General features: G+C 39.9%; 2 protein-coding genes across 2 annotated transcripts in view; one reads left to right on the plus strand and one right to left on the minus strand.

Moving 5' to 3' along the window:
- The first annotated feature begins 3,683 nt into the window (after positions 1-3,683).
- LOC127371249 (nuclear factor 7, brain-like) lies at positions 3,684-6,774 on the plus strand. Its single transcript, XM_051413964.1, has one exon. The coding sequence runs from the start codon at positions 4,121-4,123 to the stop codon at positions 5,522-5,524; it is 1,404 nt and encodes a 467-aa protein (XP_051269924.1). The 5' UTR covers positions 3,684-4,120; the 3' UTR covers positions 5,525-6,774.
- Positions 6,775-7,661: 887 nt separating this feature from the next.
- Positions 7,662-13,759, minus strand: part of rbbp5 (retinoblastoma binding protein 5) — a 10,721-nt gene continuing 4,623 nt past the window's right edge. The window contains 7 exon segments of the mRNA XM_051413954.1: positions 7,662-8,317; positions 10,794-10,995; positions 10,997-11,019; positions 11,798-12,033; positions 12,621-12,690; positions 13,316-13,433; positions 13,638-13,709. Coding sequence (XP_051269914.1) covers positions 8,262-8,317; positions 10,794-10,995; positions 10,997-11,019; positions 11,798-12,033; positions 12,621-12,690; positions 13,316-13,433; positions 13,638-13,709 — 777 coding nt within the window. The 3' untranslated portion in view covers positions 7,662-8,261.

Consider the following 13,759-nt stretch of genomic DNA (forward strand, 5'->3'; position numbering starts at 1 on the left):
TGTTGTCATATTACTAACTTTACTAAAGTATTTGAAGGTTTCCTCCTGTGAAACTATCAGATTGGGTGGTAAAATCAATACAGCCTGCAGCTCATCTGATGGATGGAAATGTCAGTTCCCCTTAAAACAATAATAAAACAGGATTCGGTGCACTCGTTCTATATTGGAGCTATTAGGCAAATATTAGACTAATTCAAAAGTATGTCTTAGAATTAGAGCCCAAAATCTTCTCCAGTGCGGGTTATTGATTTCTGCCGACATGTTAGACACTGGACCTTTAACATCTTAAAGATTTTAATCTGTGAAACTTCCAGAGACATAAAGATATTTTGTGGTAACACACACTAGACCCCAAACCAAATCTTACCTCCTCATCTCTCACACTGCCTTCACATAATCTCACTGTTTTTATTTATATATTTGTTACCTTTGTAATGTACTTATGTATTATCTCATATTGTTCTTGTAATACTTGTTGATGCACTGTATTGATGACATTGAGCACTCATTTGTTATAACCTGCTCATTGATTTATGGATGAAAATGATCTTATTAAGTAACTCATAGCACATTTACATTGCAAATACAACCACAGTGTTGATTAATGTGCAATGTCCCTGGTACATAAATAAATAAATAAATAAATAAATAGATGTTTTTGGTCAGGTAGCTTTACACACACATCTGTAATGATTAACAAGAGCAGACTAGAGAAATGGACAAAGCTCCTCCCCCTTCAGTGGCGGTCCTTCCTACAGGCGACATAGGCGCTTGCCTAGGGCGCCACCCAGTGAGGGGCGGCAAATTTGCGGCGAGAAAAAAATTAAAATTAAAATTATAATGTCTATTTATTTTTTCAACTGTTTTTGCCATCCCTCTATGTACAACAATACGTTGACATAAAAAATAAATGAAACTATTTACAAGAAAAACACTATACAAGTTGATGCTAGCTACAGTATATAGCACTTTGCATCTCATTGCGTGCTATGAAATTAAAAAATTGAGTGGATGTGAAAAGTCTATTATTATTGTCCATATAGCAAAATTAGATTAGATTCAGTTTTGGATTATCAATGTAAAGAATTTTAGCAAAAACTTAACTGTCCTGTTTTATTCATCTAAGTTGGCTCAAGGATGCTCTCTTTAAAAAACAATAATTCAATTCAATTCAATTCAATTTTATTTGTATAGCGCCAATTCATAACAGAAGTTATCTCAGGACACTTTTCAAATAGAGCAGGTCTAGACCGAACTCTTTAACATTAATTACAGAGACCCAACAGTACCACCATGAGCAAGCACTTGGCGACAAGGGCAAGGAAAAACTGCCTGTTAAAAGGCAGAAACCTAGGACAGATCCTTCGGCTCTAGGTGGGTGGTCGTCTGTCTCGACCAGTTGGAGAGAAAGAGAGAGAGAGAGAGAGACAGACAGGTGCACAGCAACAACAGTATTGGCAATGGCAATCTACCAGGACCATGGCAGGAGGCTCCACCAGGATTGACAAGAACCTGCGAGACGAGAAAGCACAAGAACTCCAGGGAAGAAGTGAAGTTAGTAACATGCATTAATGGAACATGAATGAGTGCAGAAAGAGGAAGGGAGGAGCTCAGTGCACCATGGGAAATCCCCAGATAGTCTAGGCCTATAGCAGCATAACTAAGGGATGGTTCAGGACTCACCTGATCCAGCCCTAACTGTAAGCTTTATCAAAGAGGAATGTCTTAAGCCTACTCTTAAATGTGGTGAGGGTGTCTGCCTCCCGAACCACAACTGGAAGCTGGTTCCACAGGAGAGGAGCTTGGTAACTGAAGGCTCTGGCTCCTGTTCTACTTTTAGAGACTACAGGAACCACAAGTAGCCCAGCATTCAGAGAACGTAGTGTTCTAGAGGGGTAATAGGGTACTATGAGCTCTTTAAGATATGAAGGGGCCTGACCATGCAGAGCTTTATAGGTGAGGAGGAGGATTTTAAATTCTATTCTACATTTTACAGGGAGCCAGTGCAGAGAAGCTAGTACAGGAGAGATGTGATCTCTTTTTCTAGTTCCTGTCAGTACTCGTGCTGCAGCGTTCTGAATTAATTGGAGTGTTTTAATTGACTTATTGGGGCAACCTGATAATAAAGAGTTGCAGTAATCCAGCCTAGAAGTAACAAATGCATGGATTAGTTTTTCTGCATCCGTCTGTGATAGGATGTGTCTAATTTTTTAATATTACTTAAATGAAAGAAGGCAGTCCTAGAGGTCTGCTTTATGTGGGAATTAAAAGACAAATCCTGATCAAAGATAACTCCAAGATTCCTGACAGTGGTGCTAGAGGCCAAGGTAATGCCATCTAGAGTAACTATATCTTTAGACAGTGAGTCTCTAAGGTTTTTGGGGCCAAGAACAAGAATTTCGTTTTTTTCTGAGTTTAACATCAGAAAATTGCAGCTCATCCAGGATTTTATGTCCTTAAGACATGTTTGTAATTTAGATAATTGATTAATTTCATCGGGCTTGATCGATAGATATAACTGCGTATCATCTGCATAACAGTGAAAGTTAATGTAGTGATTCCTTATAATGTTGCCTAAAGGGAGCATATATATAGTAAATAGTATTGGTCCAAGTACAGAACCTTGTGGAACTCCATGACTAACTGTAGTATTTATTGAAGATTCATTGTTAACATGTACAAACTGCGAACGATCTGATAAATTTGACTTAAACCAGCTTAGTGCGGTTCCTTTAATGCCAATTTGATGCTCAAGTCTTTGTAAAAGAATATTATGGTCATTGGTGTCAAATGCAGCACTAAGATCTAATAATACAAGTACAGAGACAAGTCCATTGTCAGAACCAATCAGAAGGTCATTATTAACTTTAACCAGAGATGTCTCTGTGCTATGACAAACTCTAAATCCTGACTGAAAATCCTCAAATAAACTATTGTTATGTAGAAAGTCACACAACTCTTTGGCGACTACCTTCTCCAGAATCTTAGAGAGGAAGGGGAGGTTAGAGATTGGTCTATAGTATCAGGTTATGCTTTATGCTGCAGTCACACAATAGCATTACATTGACATTATATTTATTCTATATCTTGTGTGTATGTGTGGTAAATTATCTTGAATACAAGGTGAGAAAGTGTGCTTCATGTGCCCTCTGGATGCAGCAAACACTGGCAATTCACCTTCAGCTGATCCTGCTGGCTGGCCTGTTCATGTACCCGACCAACTTGTGCATTGCCTTACGGACAAGCACACCGCTACCAATAACGGTAGCTTCAGCTGAGCAGAGTTATTCCAAGTTAAAACTCCTGAAAACATACCTCAGATCCACCATGGCTCAAGAACCCCTTAGTGGTCTGACCACAATCAGTATCAACCATGAGGTTGGTGGTCAGATTTCCTACGAGGAGGTTATTGATGAAGGAAGGCCAGAAAGATTGCATTGTGAATGAAGTGTGATATTAGTGTGAAGTAGAATATATTATTCTATTCACTTGGGGTGAATTTGAACCTTATTTGTTTATTTTGTATATTATATTTTGATTAATAGGTTATATGAATCACATTTTACAGTATCTAATTTTGCACACAATGTTTTATTGTTAGTTTAATTTTTTGTTTTGATTCTTTAGTGTGCACTTTTTGTTCTCAGATGTTGCACTACTGTTAAAAATATGTTTAAAAGTTTATTTTTTGTATATTTATTATTGAACAGGTTTATTCTTTTGCACATATTGTTATATTGTTTGTATTATCATTGTTTAAATAAATGTGGGGATGGGGCACTATCAGTAAAACTCGCCTAGGGCACCAAATGGTCTAGGACCGCCCCTGTCCCCTTGTATGACGTAACACAGACAAACAGGAAACTCCACATTTTAGTCCTCCTCTTCCTCCTTCCTACGAAGACTCAGATTATGAGAGATAAACAGTAAGTTTCACAACAGAACCACAACATCCACCGAGGAAAGCTGCAGGAAGGAAACACTGGATTTACTGGAATACTGAATACTTCAACCTGCTGCTGAGTTCACTGAGTGAACTGAAGACTCAAAGTGAAAGTAACTTTCAAGGTGACCGACTTCCTGTCTGCTCGCTCCGTTTTCAGCTTCACTCAGAGACAAAATGTCTTCCCGATCAGAGGAGGATCTCTCCTGTCCTGTCTGCCATGACATATTTAAAGACCCTGTTGTTCTGTCATGCAGCCACAGCTTCTGTAAAGACTGTCTGCAGACATGGTGGAGAGGGAAACAAAGACGTACATGTCCGTGCTGTAAGACCAGCCAGACAAATAGTGATCCACCCCGCAACCTGGTGTTAAAGAACCTGTGTGAGGCCTTCTTACTGGAGAGAGATCAGAGACGTTCAGCAGGATCTGAGGCTCTCTGCAGTCTGCACTCTGAGAAACTCAAACTCTTCTGTCTGGAGCATCAGCAGCTAGTGTGTCTCGTCTGCAGAGATTCAAAAATACACAACAACCACAGTTTCAGACCCATCGATGAAGCTACACAGGATCACAGAGAGGAACTCAAGAAAATCCTGAAGCCCTTTAAAGAGAAAGTGAAACTGTTTGAACAAGTTAAAGCAAACTGTGATCAAACAGCAGAACACATTAAGGTTCAGGCTGAACACACAGAGAGGCAGATTAAGGAGCAGTTTAAGAAGCTTCATCAGTTTCTACGAGAGGAAGAGGAGGCCAGGATCATTGCTCTGAGGAAGGAAGAGAAGCAGAAGAGTCAGAAGATGAAGGAGCAGATGGAGGCTCTGAGCAGAGAGATAGCAGCTCTTTCAGGCACAGTCAGAGCCACAGAGGAGGAGCTGAGAGCTGAAGACGTCTCATTCCTGCAGAACTACAAGGCTGCAGTGAAAAGAGTCCAGCAGCGCCCCCTGCTGGAGGATCCACAGCTGGTCTCAGGAGCTCTGATAGACGTGGCCAAACACCTGGGCAACCTGACCTTCAACATCTGGAACAAGATGAAGGAGATGGTCTCCTACACTCCTGTGATTCTGGATCCAAACACTGCCGACCCAGAACTCATCCTGTCTGAAGATCTGATCAGTGTGAGATATGGAGAGAAGCAGAGGCTTCCTCAAAACCCGAAGAGGACCAAATTCTCCTGCTCCGTCCACAGCTCTGAGGGCTTTAACTCAGGGGCTCACAGCTGGGATGTCGAGGTTGGAGACAACAAGGACTGGGAGCTCGGCATGTTGGGAGAATACATCAAGACCGACGGACGCCTCCAGTCTGGATTGTGGAGGATTTTGTTCTCTAACGGTAAATTCACAGTGTTCTCCACATCCAAACCAGAGAGAGATCTGACGGTGAAGACGAAGCTCCAGAGGATCCGAGTTCATCTGGACTTTGACAAAGGAAAACTGTCGTTCTCTGATCTTGATACTGACACACACATACACACCTTCACACACACCTTCACAGACACCCTGTTTCCGTACATTTACACTGAGAGTCGTGTCCCGCTGAAGATTTTACCAGTGAAGGTTTCTGTGACGGTGGAAAAGGTCCAATAGAGATTATTATGATGAAGATGATCTGTCACAGTGATCGTTTATTAAGGTATCTTTTATTGATTAATATCTCTGGTTGCATTAGACCTCTGTGTATAAATGAGAATGGGCTGTTTTATGTTGGATTTACAGGATTAATGCATCAGTGTGATGGAGTATTCTGATTTAATTCTTATTATTAAGCTAATAAAACTACTGGGATGTCAGGATATATTGGTATGGAACGATGGGAAGTCTGGATAAGGACGCATCGTAATGTACACGTACACATTGTAGTTATTAAAAGCATCAGAAACGTATAGGAGAAAATTAACCATGCTTTTTAATGCTTTTACACAGTTTTATCTATAGTTTCTTAAATAAGTTTCCAAGTAAATTACTATGTATTTAGTAGGTATTATATATCGTGATGAAGGATTTAAATATTTAATCTTTATAATAATCAAACTGACTCAACATGAACAAAATTATGAATCTGACCAGACAAAGGTCGATATTTTAAAATACACCCAGCTGATACCTTAATCCTCGTCAGGAGCAGTGCCTAAAATGAGTCACCATTACTGAGTACCACCACATCTGATGAGCACGGCCCACCACTGAGGTCAAAGGAATTTATTCCAAGGGATAAACAATAATTACGTCTAATAAATGTCTGAAAATAAAACATTTGATGCTTTAATGCGAGGAAAAGTTCAGTTATTTGGACTTCTGTGCTCAGTAATGCTGGTGAGGTTCTCCTGAACCACTTTGTTACAGTGTCTTTGTGTAAATACAGCTATCTTAACGCTAAAAACCCGCACTGAAAATATCCTTATTAAAAAAGATAACAGATGTGCTGAATTGGGATACTGGAACCTGGTTAAAGGTGACAGTGCTTGGACTCGACAGGGCTTTATTTTCTCCCAAGATATGAGATTTGATTTATATTATATTAAGTATGTTTATTCAGTTAATGTTAATTAACTTTACATTTCTTTTGGAATAAGTGTTTGGTTGTTTTTTTTGTTATTTGTAGTTTATGTATTAGTGTTATTGTTAGTCTCCCCCTGTGTGTCAAAGCTGGTCTGATCAGCCAGTAGTAAGTCCCCTTTGTTTGTCTTATGGTAGGTCAGTTGCATTTTTGAGTTGGTTATGTTCAGAGCTTAAGTTTGGTTTGTTTGTTTGTTAGACCTCTGTAAGGGCCCAAACTTTATCTTTATTTTGTTGTATTGATTATTTTTGGGTAAAATAAAACCCCTTTTTGGAAATTCTCTTGTGACTCCTCTTGCCTAACTGCTTGGCCCCTCACAAGGATGAAGTTAATAAAGGTGTTATTAAGTTAAAAGTTGGAGGGAGGTGGATGATGATCAGACTGTTGATAATGTTGAGCTTTAAATTATTTTCATATCATGTGCAGCTTTGTGTGATGCAATTCCTTTTGAAACAGGGTGTCTAGGATGCACCAAACAACTTAAACCTAATACAAGGAGGTTGATGTTAATGTATATTAACAGTATAAATGTTAACAAAAACATTAAAAAAGCTTCTTATTTTTGATTATTCTGATTGTTGTACCAATAAAGATTTAGTTTACACCGACTATATCTTTGTGTTTGTTAGGATTCCATCATTAAGATCACTGACTGCAAAATGTGTTCACAAAAGTAAGAACTGAAGCTGGAGAGGAAGAATGACCTCTGTTTGTCTTTGCTCTTCAACCTCGTCCACAGTCTTTGCTAGAGATATTTACCCAAAATCAAACTGCTCAAAACACCTTAAACCTACTACAAGGGTTTTTCTATTTTTAAATTTGATGAATAATTCTGACAAACGCTGCAAACTATATTTTTTTCCAGTTGACTTCGATCCATCCACTCTGATGTTGTCACGCTGTTGGTGCTTATTAACTATCACCACCATAATAATATGTTTATAAAAGTTAATTATCATTGTGCTCACATACTGTGAGCAGGTCTCTGTGGTTTTAGAGTTCTCTGGATTATCGCTCTCGAACCAAACGTCACCGGTTAGTATAAAACTTTAAAGAACCAGTTTGTAGGGTTTAGTGGCATCTAGTGGTTTCAGATTGCAACTAAATAAATGTGACTTGCTTCCAAGCGTATGTGAATCTACGGTGGCTGCATGGAAGAGACTATGCTCTCTGTGGATAACAACGTTTATTCCAAAGGTAACAAAAACATTATTTACACACTAATGCAAACATACCTATGAATATTATACTCCATGTCTGCCCATAGATCCTCCTCTTTACGCGGTATGATGATCATTTTTTTTTGACCTCTGCCTTAGAAATCCACCATCTGTCAAGATCTCCAGATGAGCTCCGGCTCGCACACAGAACCACACGGCAGCTTGTTATTTACAAATCAAAATGTTTTAATACGTATAAAAACAATAAGACAACACACACACACACACACACACACATACACACACACACATACACACACTATCAGGACACAGGCAGTTCTATACATGATGAACCCTACAGAGGACGTTGGGATCTCTACTGGGACGACTCAGCTGCTTCACGCTCTCTTTGTCGGCTCCCGTCAGCGATCCGGGCTGAGGAGAGTTTTCCTGTGACGCGGTGCTCTGGTTGAAGAGGGAACATGTCTGCACATCCAACAAACAGGCTGCTCACTCACACACAGTCTGTATATATGACATCAGGCTTTGTGTCTCTTTTTGTTTTTCAAGCCTGCTGGTGATTCTTCACAACTGTACACAGCAGTGATCAGTCCATCCCTCCAATGTCATGTTGTTTGTACGCCTGCGAGACCAGACTCCCTGCTGAGGGACAGAAAACACCGTCAGATGGACACATTGTGGACAATTAGACAATTTAAAACTAACTACTGTGAAATATCATATGGCCAACAGAAGCAGATACAGACTGGTAGCTAATAAAGAGTAAAACATCATTGAAGGAAGGGTGGACTTCATCATACTCACCACTCTGCTGCTCTCAGTACACAATAATACTGTTTTCATACACTGATTCATAACTTTCAAATAAATCGTTGTTAAACCACTATTAAAGGGTTTTCTGCAGGTTTCAACAGGTCAAATTTAAGACTTTTAAAAAGACCTTTTAACCACCATTATGAATGCAATTTAAGACATATTTTACATCCAATCTGGTACATAAACGTACAAAGGATATAAAATAATAAATAATTAAACATTTAAAAGTGAGGCTGAAAAATGAAGCTTTATACAAGTAACGTTAACGTCACATTTTCAGGCCTAAAATTATTGAATTTGAACACTTTCTGCTCAGTATGTATAAAGTATAAAACATCAAATCTCTGACATGAATATACAAATAATTTATGTGTAAACGTTTATTTGATGCACTGAAAGACCAGTGTGCCCTCGATATGCTTTGGTCTTATTTGTAATGTGTACATAACAACCTATTAATGTTCATACTTTATAAAAGCAGCGTGTCTCAGATTTTGGGGGTATTTTACATTCACACCCTGCAGGGTGAATGTAGCTGTTGGGCAACATAATCTTTGATTGAAGTTCAAAGTGCAGCGAGTTAAGACATTAATACCGACTACACAAACACATCTGATACACACAGAAACAGAAAAGACAGGACCTGAGCAGCGCTGCTACAGACACACGATCATGTCACATGACAAGCCCAAGGAGTGAGGTGGGAGTGGGAGCAGGAGGGTCAAAGGCCAAGCAGGAAGTAGATGTAGACTAGCCAGCTAGCCCGCGGGGGGGGGGGGGAAACAAGCTGCACCATCCCACCGTTAGCCACGTCAACACCCGTCTGCCAACTACAGTCCAACTTCACCAAAAGTCCAAATGAAGGTGAATTAGTCAGAGTGAGGCTGCAGTTAGCAGGTTATTCAGTCGTAAAGCCGCAGTCTGGATTAATTAAACTATGATTGTAGAGGAGGAGTCGGTTTAAACTCTACTGTGGGAAAACAACGGACTATAACGACAGACAGCTTCTTCACAATCAAACATCTATTAGATATTTAATCATAAAGTTATGTTTCTTTTAGGATTTTGTTAAGATTATTTTAGTAGAATAAAAATCCTTATTTAAGAATCAGTCTTGTTATTAAATATTCTAAATCAGCTACAAATAAATCATTTAATTCAAGTCTCATTGATACATTATCCTGATATATCTTATTCCTAAACAGACAATAAATGTAAGTGAACCGATTCATTGATGATTTGGGTCTGCAGATGGGATTTGTTGACAATAAGAAAAATATGAATTAATATTAGACTGATCTTTTAATGTTTATAAACTATAAAGTGTTTGGAAGTTATAAGTAAGTAAAAGAATATTTAGCCATAAAGCTGAACTATAAACTGCCATTAAGTCTGAAAGCAGGTGAAAGGTTAGTGCAGTCGTATCGCTGTAATTACACAATGTCAAGGCTGGAATTTAACTACGACGGAGCGTGTGAGAAGGCGTCTGCTCTGTCTCTGTACACACGATACACTTCAGTACACCCACACACGGGCCCACATTCTTTAAATAATAGGATTACATAACAAAAAGAAAACGGGAGGAGATTTTAGTGAGAAGTTCCCAAGAATTCAACTCGGTCGGAACAACAAATTCACTTAAGTTTAAAGATGAGTCATCCTCTAATTAAATGTGATTCAAGTACAAAAAGAAAAGTTTTTACTGATGTTTGGAGGAAAAAAGTATTTTAAAAATAATACATCATGAATATAATCGCAAAAAAATTATTATTTATATTTTAGGCTTCCTTATAACAGTAAGAATATTTATCCTAAAATAAGGTTTAAGGAGGCGTGTTGTGTTTTCCTCGAGGGAAATGTAACAACAGAAACTTTCTTCCTGTAATAAAACAGTGAAAGATGTCGTTTGAGAGATAAACTCCAATTACAGTTCAGACTATATAATAAATACTATTTATAATATATATTACATATATAATATATAGTCTATAATATAAAGTAATAAGCTCATAATTTCCTGGTTAAACTGTTTATTATTTATAATCCTCATCAATAATTCCTCCAGACTGTGGCTTTACAGCAGGTGGGCCTCTGTCAGACAGCTGTGTGGGTGGGTGGGGGGTGAGGGCTGGTGTGGAGGGTGGAGCGGGGGGGAGGTTCATGTGAGGTAAAAGCAATACAGGAAGGACGTAGGGAGGGAAGGGGGTTGCCTTGGATACAGGCGGTGTCAGTCAGACTAGCAGGGCTGCAGGACTAGCAGAGCTCCCAGACTCAGCAGCAGCAGGGGCAGTGGCATGCTTACCTGTGGCCAGGCCCCCCTCTGCTCTGCCCTTCATCCCTCCTCCTCCTCCTCCTCCACCAGGGCCAGAGCTGCCCAGGGCCTCCACGGGGAAGGAGGGCCGTTCACCCCTGTAGGGCTTGGGCCTGAAGGGGAAGTCTTTGTCTTTACCTTTGGAGCCTTTGGGCCGGCCTGCTGTCTTCTTCTTGGACTTGCCGTCTCCTTTTCACACCCAGTAGGGGGTGCACCTCTGAGAGAGAGAGAGAGAGAGAGAGAGAGAGAGAGAGACACACACAGAGAGAGAGAGACACACACAGAGAGAGAGAGAGACAGAGGGGAAAAGTTCAGCTTTTCACAATAAAACCCAAAGAAAAATATAATTAAATGATGACACTTCTCATCATGTTGACTAATTTCCAAATATTTGACACGTCATACACATCACTCTGCTAGTTTCAGTTGTTCTTTTTAGCCCTAACACAGATTTCATTCTCTGCATTCGAGTCTAAATTTTACCCAAAGTACGGCTGAGGATGATGGGAATGTTAAAAGTTAAGGGATCACCAAAGTTTTCAAATTCATCTTGAGGGGAACATAAATGTCTGCACACACTCTGTATCAATCCATCTACTACACGTTGAAATATCTCACAGGATGAGTGCGCTAGAAGACACGTCAAGAGATCACATAAGTCTTTAGGATTCAAGTGTCGAGGCAATCCATCCAATAACTGTTGAGATATTTAAGTCTGGACCAAAGCAGTGGACTGATTGACAGATATTACACACAACATGAGCCTAGCATGGATAAATATGGTAAACTAGAAGTGACAAGTGATTGTTAAGACATGAAAGTGTTTCCAGCAGAGAGGAAACAGGAAAACATGGAGGAAGTGTTGAGTTTACATTAAAAGCTAATTCAAAATGGAGCAGATCAGAAAACAGGGAGACATCTGACTGAAATGTGATGAAAAACAGGGGAAATTATAAACAAAGTCTCTAATACAGAAGTATTTATTGTTGTGTTACCGTCACTGGGCACCCCCTGCAGCTCGATGGTGGTGGTGCGAGCCTTCTTCTTGGCCGGGCCTCCGTCAGACGAAGGCTGTCTCTGCTTCTTGTCGCCGCCGGCCAACGCGTCCTCTGGACCAGCAGCCTGGACTGAGGCGTCCGGTGGGGGGCCGAAGGGGTTTTCCTCTGGATCTTCGACCTCAGGGGCGATGGGCAGGTACAGCAGGGCCTTATAGTCCTCCAGCTCCTCATCACTACAGGACACACACAGACAGTCAGTGGCTGAATAGTTCACACAGATTTAAAAGCAGTAATCAGCTGTTCCAGATTTTACAATCCAGGCTGGCAAAACCTCTTTTAGATTTTAGTTTGAAGGGATAATTAGAAATGTTCTGATGATCACAAACATCGTGACGTTTGATGTTATACTAAGACATAAAAAGCCATATCAGAGTGCATTACAGTCATCTAACAGGGAAGGTAGAAAGGATGGATCTTATACTCTTAATACTTGAAGGAAGCAGGACTTTCTTTTAATTCATATTTTATCTACTTTGCAGAAAAAAGATCACAGAAAAAGCTGATTTATGTGACTTCAAAGCGGCATAATTAAAGATGTAAGTCAGAAACTGAAATTATGATACTGAGCTTGAAATAATTTTCCGGATTCCTTTTTTTAAGTCACTTTTTCTCTCTCCAGAGCTTTCAACCACATCTTACAGTCTTCATTAGGAAGAGGAGTTTGCACTTACAGCTGCAGTAGGTAAAATTAATTTAAAGTCCGATCAGAGAGGGAACTTTGTTTGCACTGATGAAGACGTATTGTGTTGTTGTTTCTCACCTGCTGCAAAAAGCAACAATGGGGTCGACAGTGGTGACATCCACCTCTTCATCCTCTGCTGCGTCTGCACCTGTAACAAGAGCACAAGTTCACGTCTGAGACATCCAGAGAGAACCAGTCACACTCTCGTGGGGTTAGTGCAACAATCTTACCAACCCTAATAATACAAATAATTCAGGAAGGGCGTGTACAAGAAATGAATGAACTTTACTGTTGACAGGAAACAGGAAATGCCAACTGACTTTGGATTGCCGCTCCAAAAAAAAAAAAGTCTTTGAGAAGAAAGCAAAATGTTTTTCCAAAGACTTTATAGTTATATGTTTGGCTGCGATGTTTCTGGAGCTGTTTCTCCACCATCCACAGGTTTTTTTTTTATGTTTTCAAGCTGTGAGTAACTTCTAAATGTCCTTTGTGCATTGCATTGTGGGACAATAATGTCCATCAGCACACTGGAAAACTAATAAATGTAGCCTAACTGACATTTATTATCTTATTCTCCAGTGTGAATCCACTGCATTCTTACCACCCAGTTTTAATTAGCATTTATTCTAGAAAATTGACACATCTTAAGTATTGTTCAGCAGGACTGGATCCAGACAGAGTCGGAGAGGTTTTTCCTACATAATGGTGTAATGGAGCCTTACAGGGAGTTATACTGCGCTTGTGGATGTGAGTGTGTGTGTGTGTTTGTCTACCTGTCTGCTCGGGTTCACTCTTATCTTCGTCCTCGATGTCGAATTCAGACTCTCGCTCTTCGTACTCCACATTCTCATCCAGCTCTTTAAAGTCTGGAGCAAAAGCGCTCCAGTTTTCCTGCAGACAAGCAGAGCGGTCACATATTGATCAGGTAGTTGTGCTTCATTAAAAGCAAAATGTACACGTTTTTGACCATAACACTGAACATGGAGCCAAATATCTGAGTATCAAAAACATGAGACGAACATGAACACTAAAACAATCGATCTGTGACATTGTTTATTCTGGTAAGTGCAGCCTTTACTGTCACTGTCTACTCACCACTTGGTTCTGAGCCCAGATGGACACCACGCCACTGGAGATGGAGGCGATAATCGGACGGACAGGATGCCACTGGACAGAAGTCAAAGGTGAGATGGGTAAATTATCTGATCTTAAACAAC

The sequence above is a fragment of the Dicentrarchus labrax genome, unplaced genomic scaffold (assembly GCF_905237075.1).
Source record: "Dicentrarchus labrax unplaced genomic scaffold, dlabrax2021, whole genome shotgun sequence".
Lineage (NCBI taxonomy): Eukaryota > Metazoa > Chordata > Actinopteri > Moronidae > Dicentrarchus > Dicentrarchus labrax.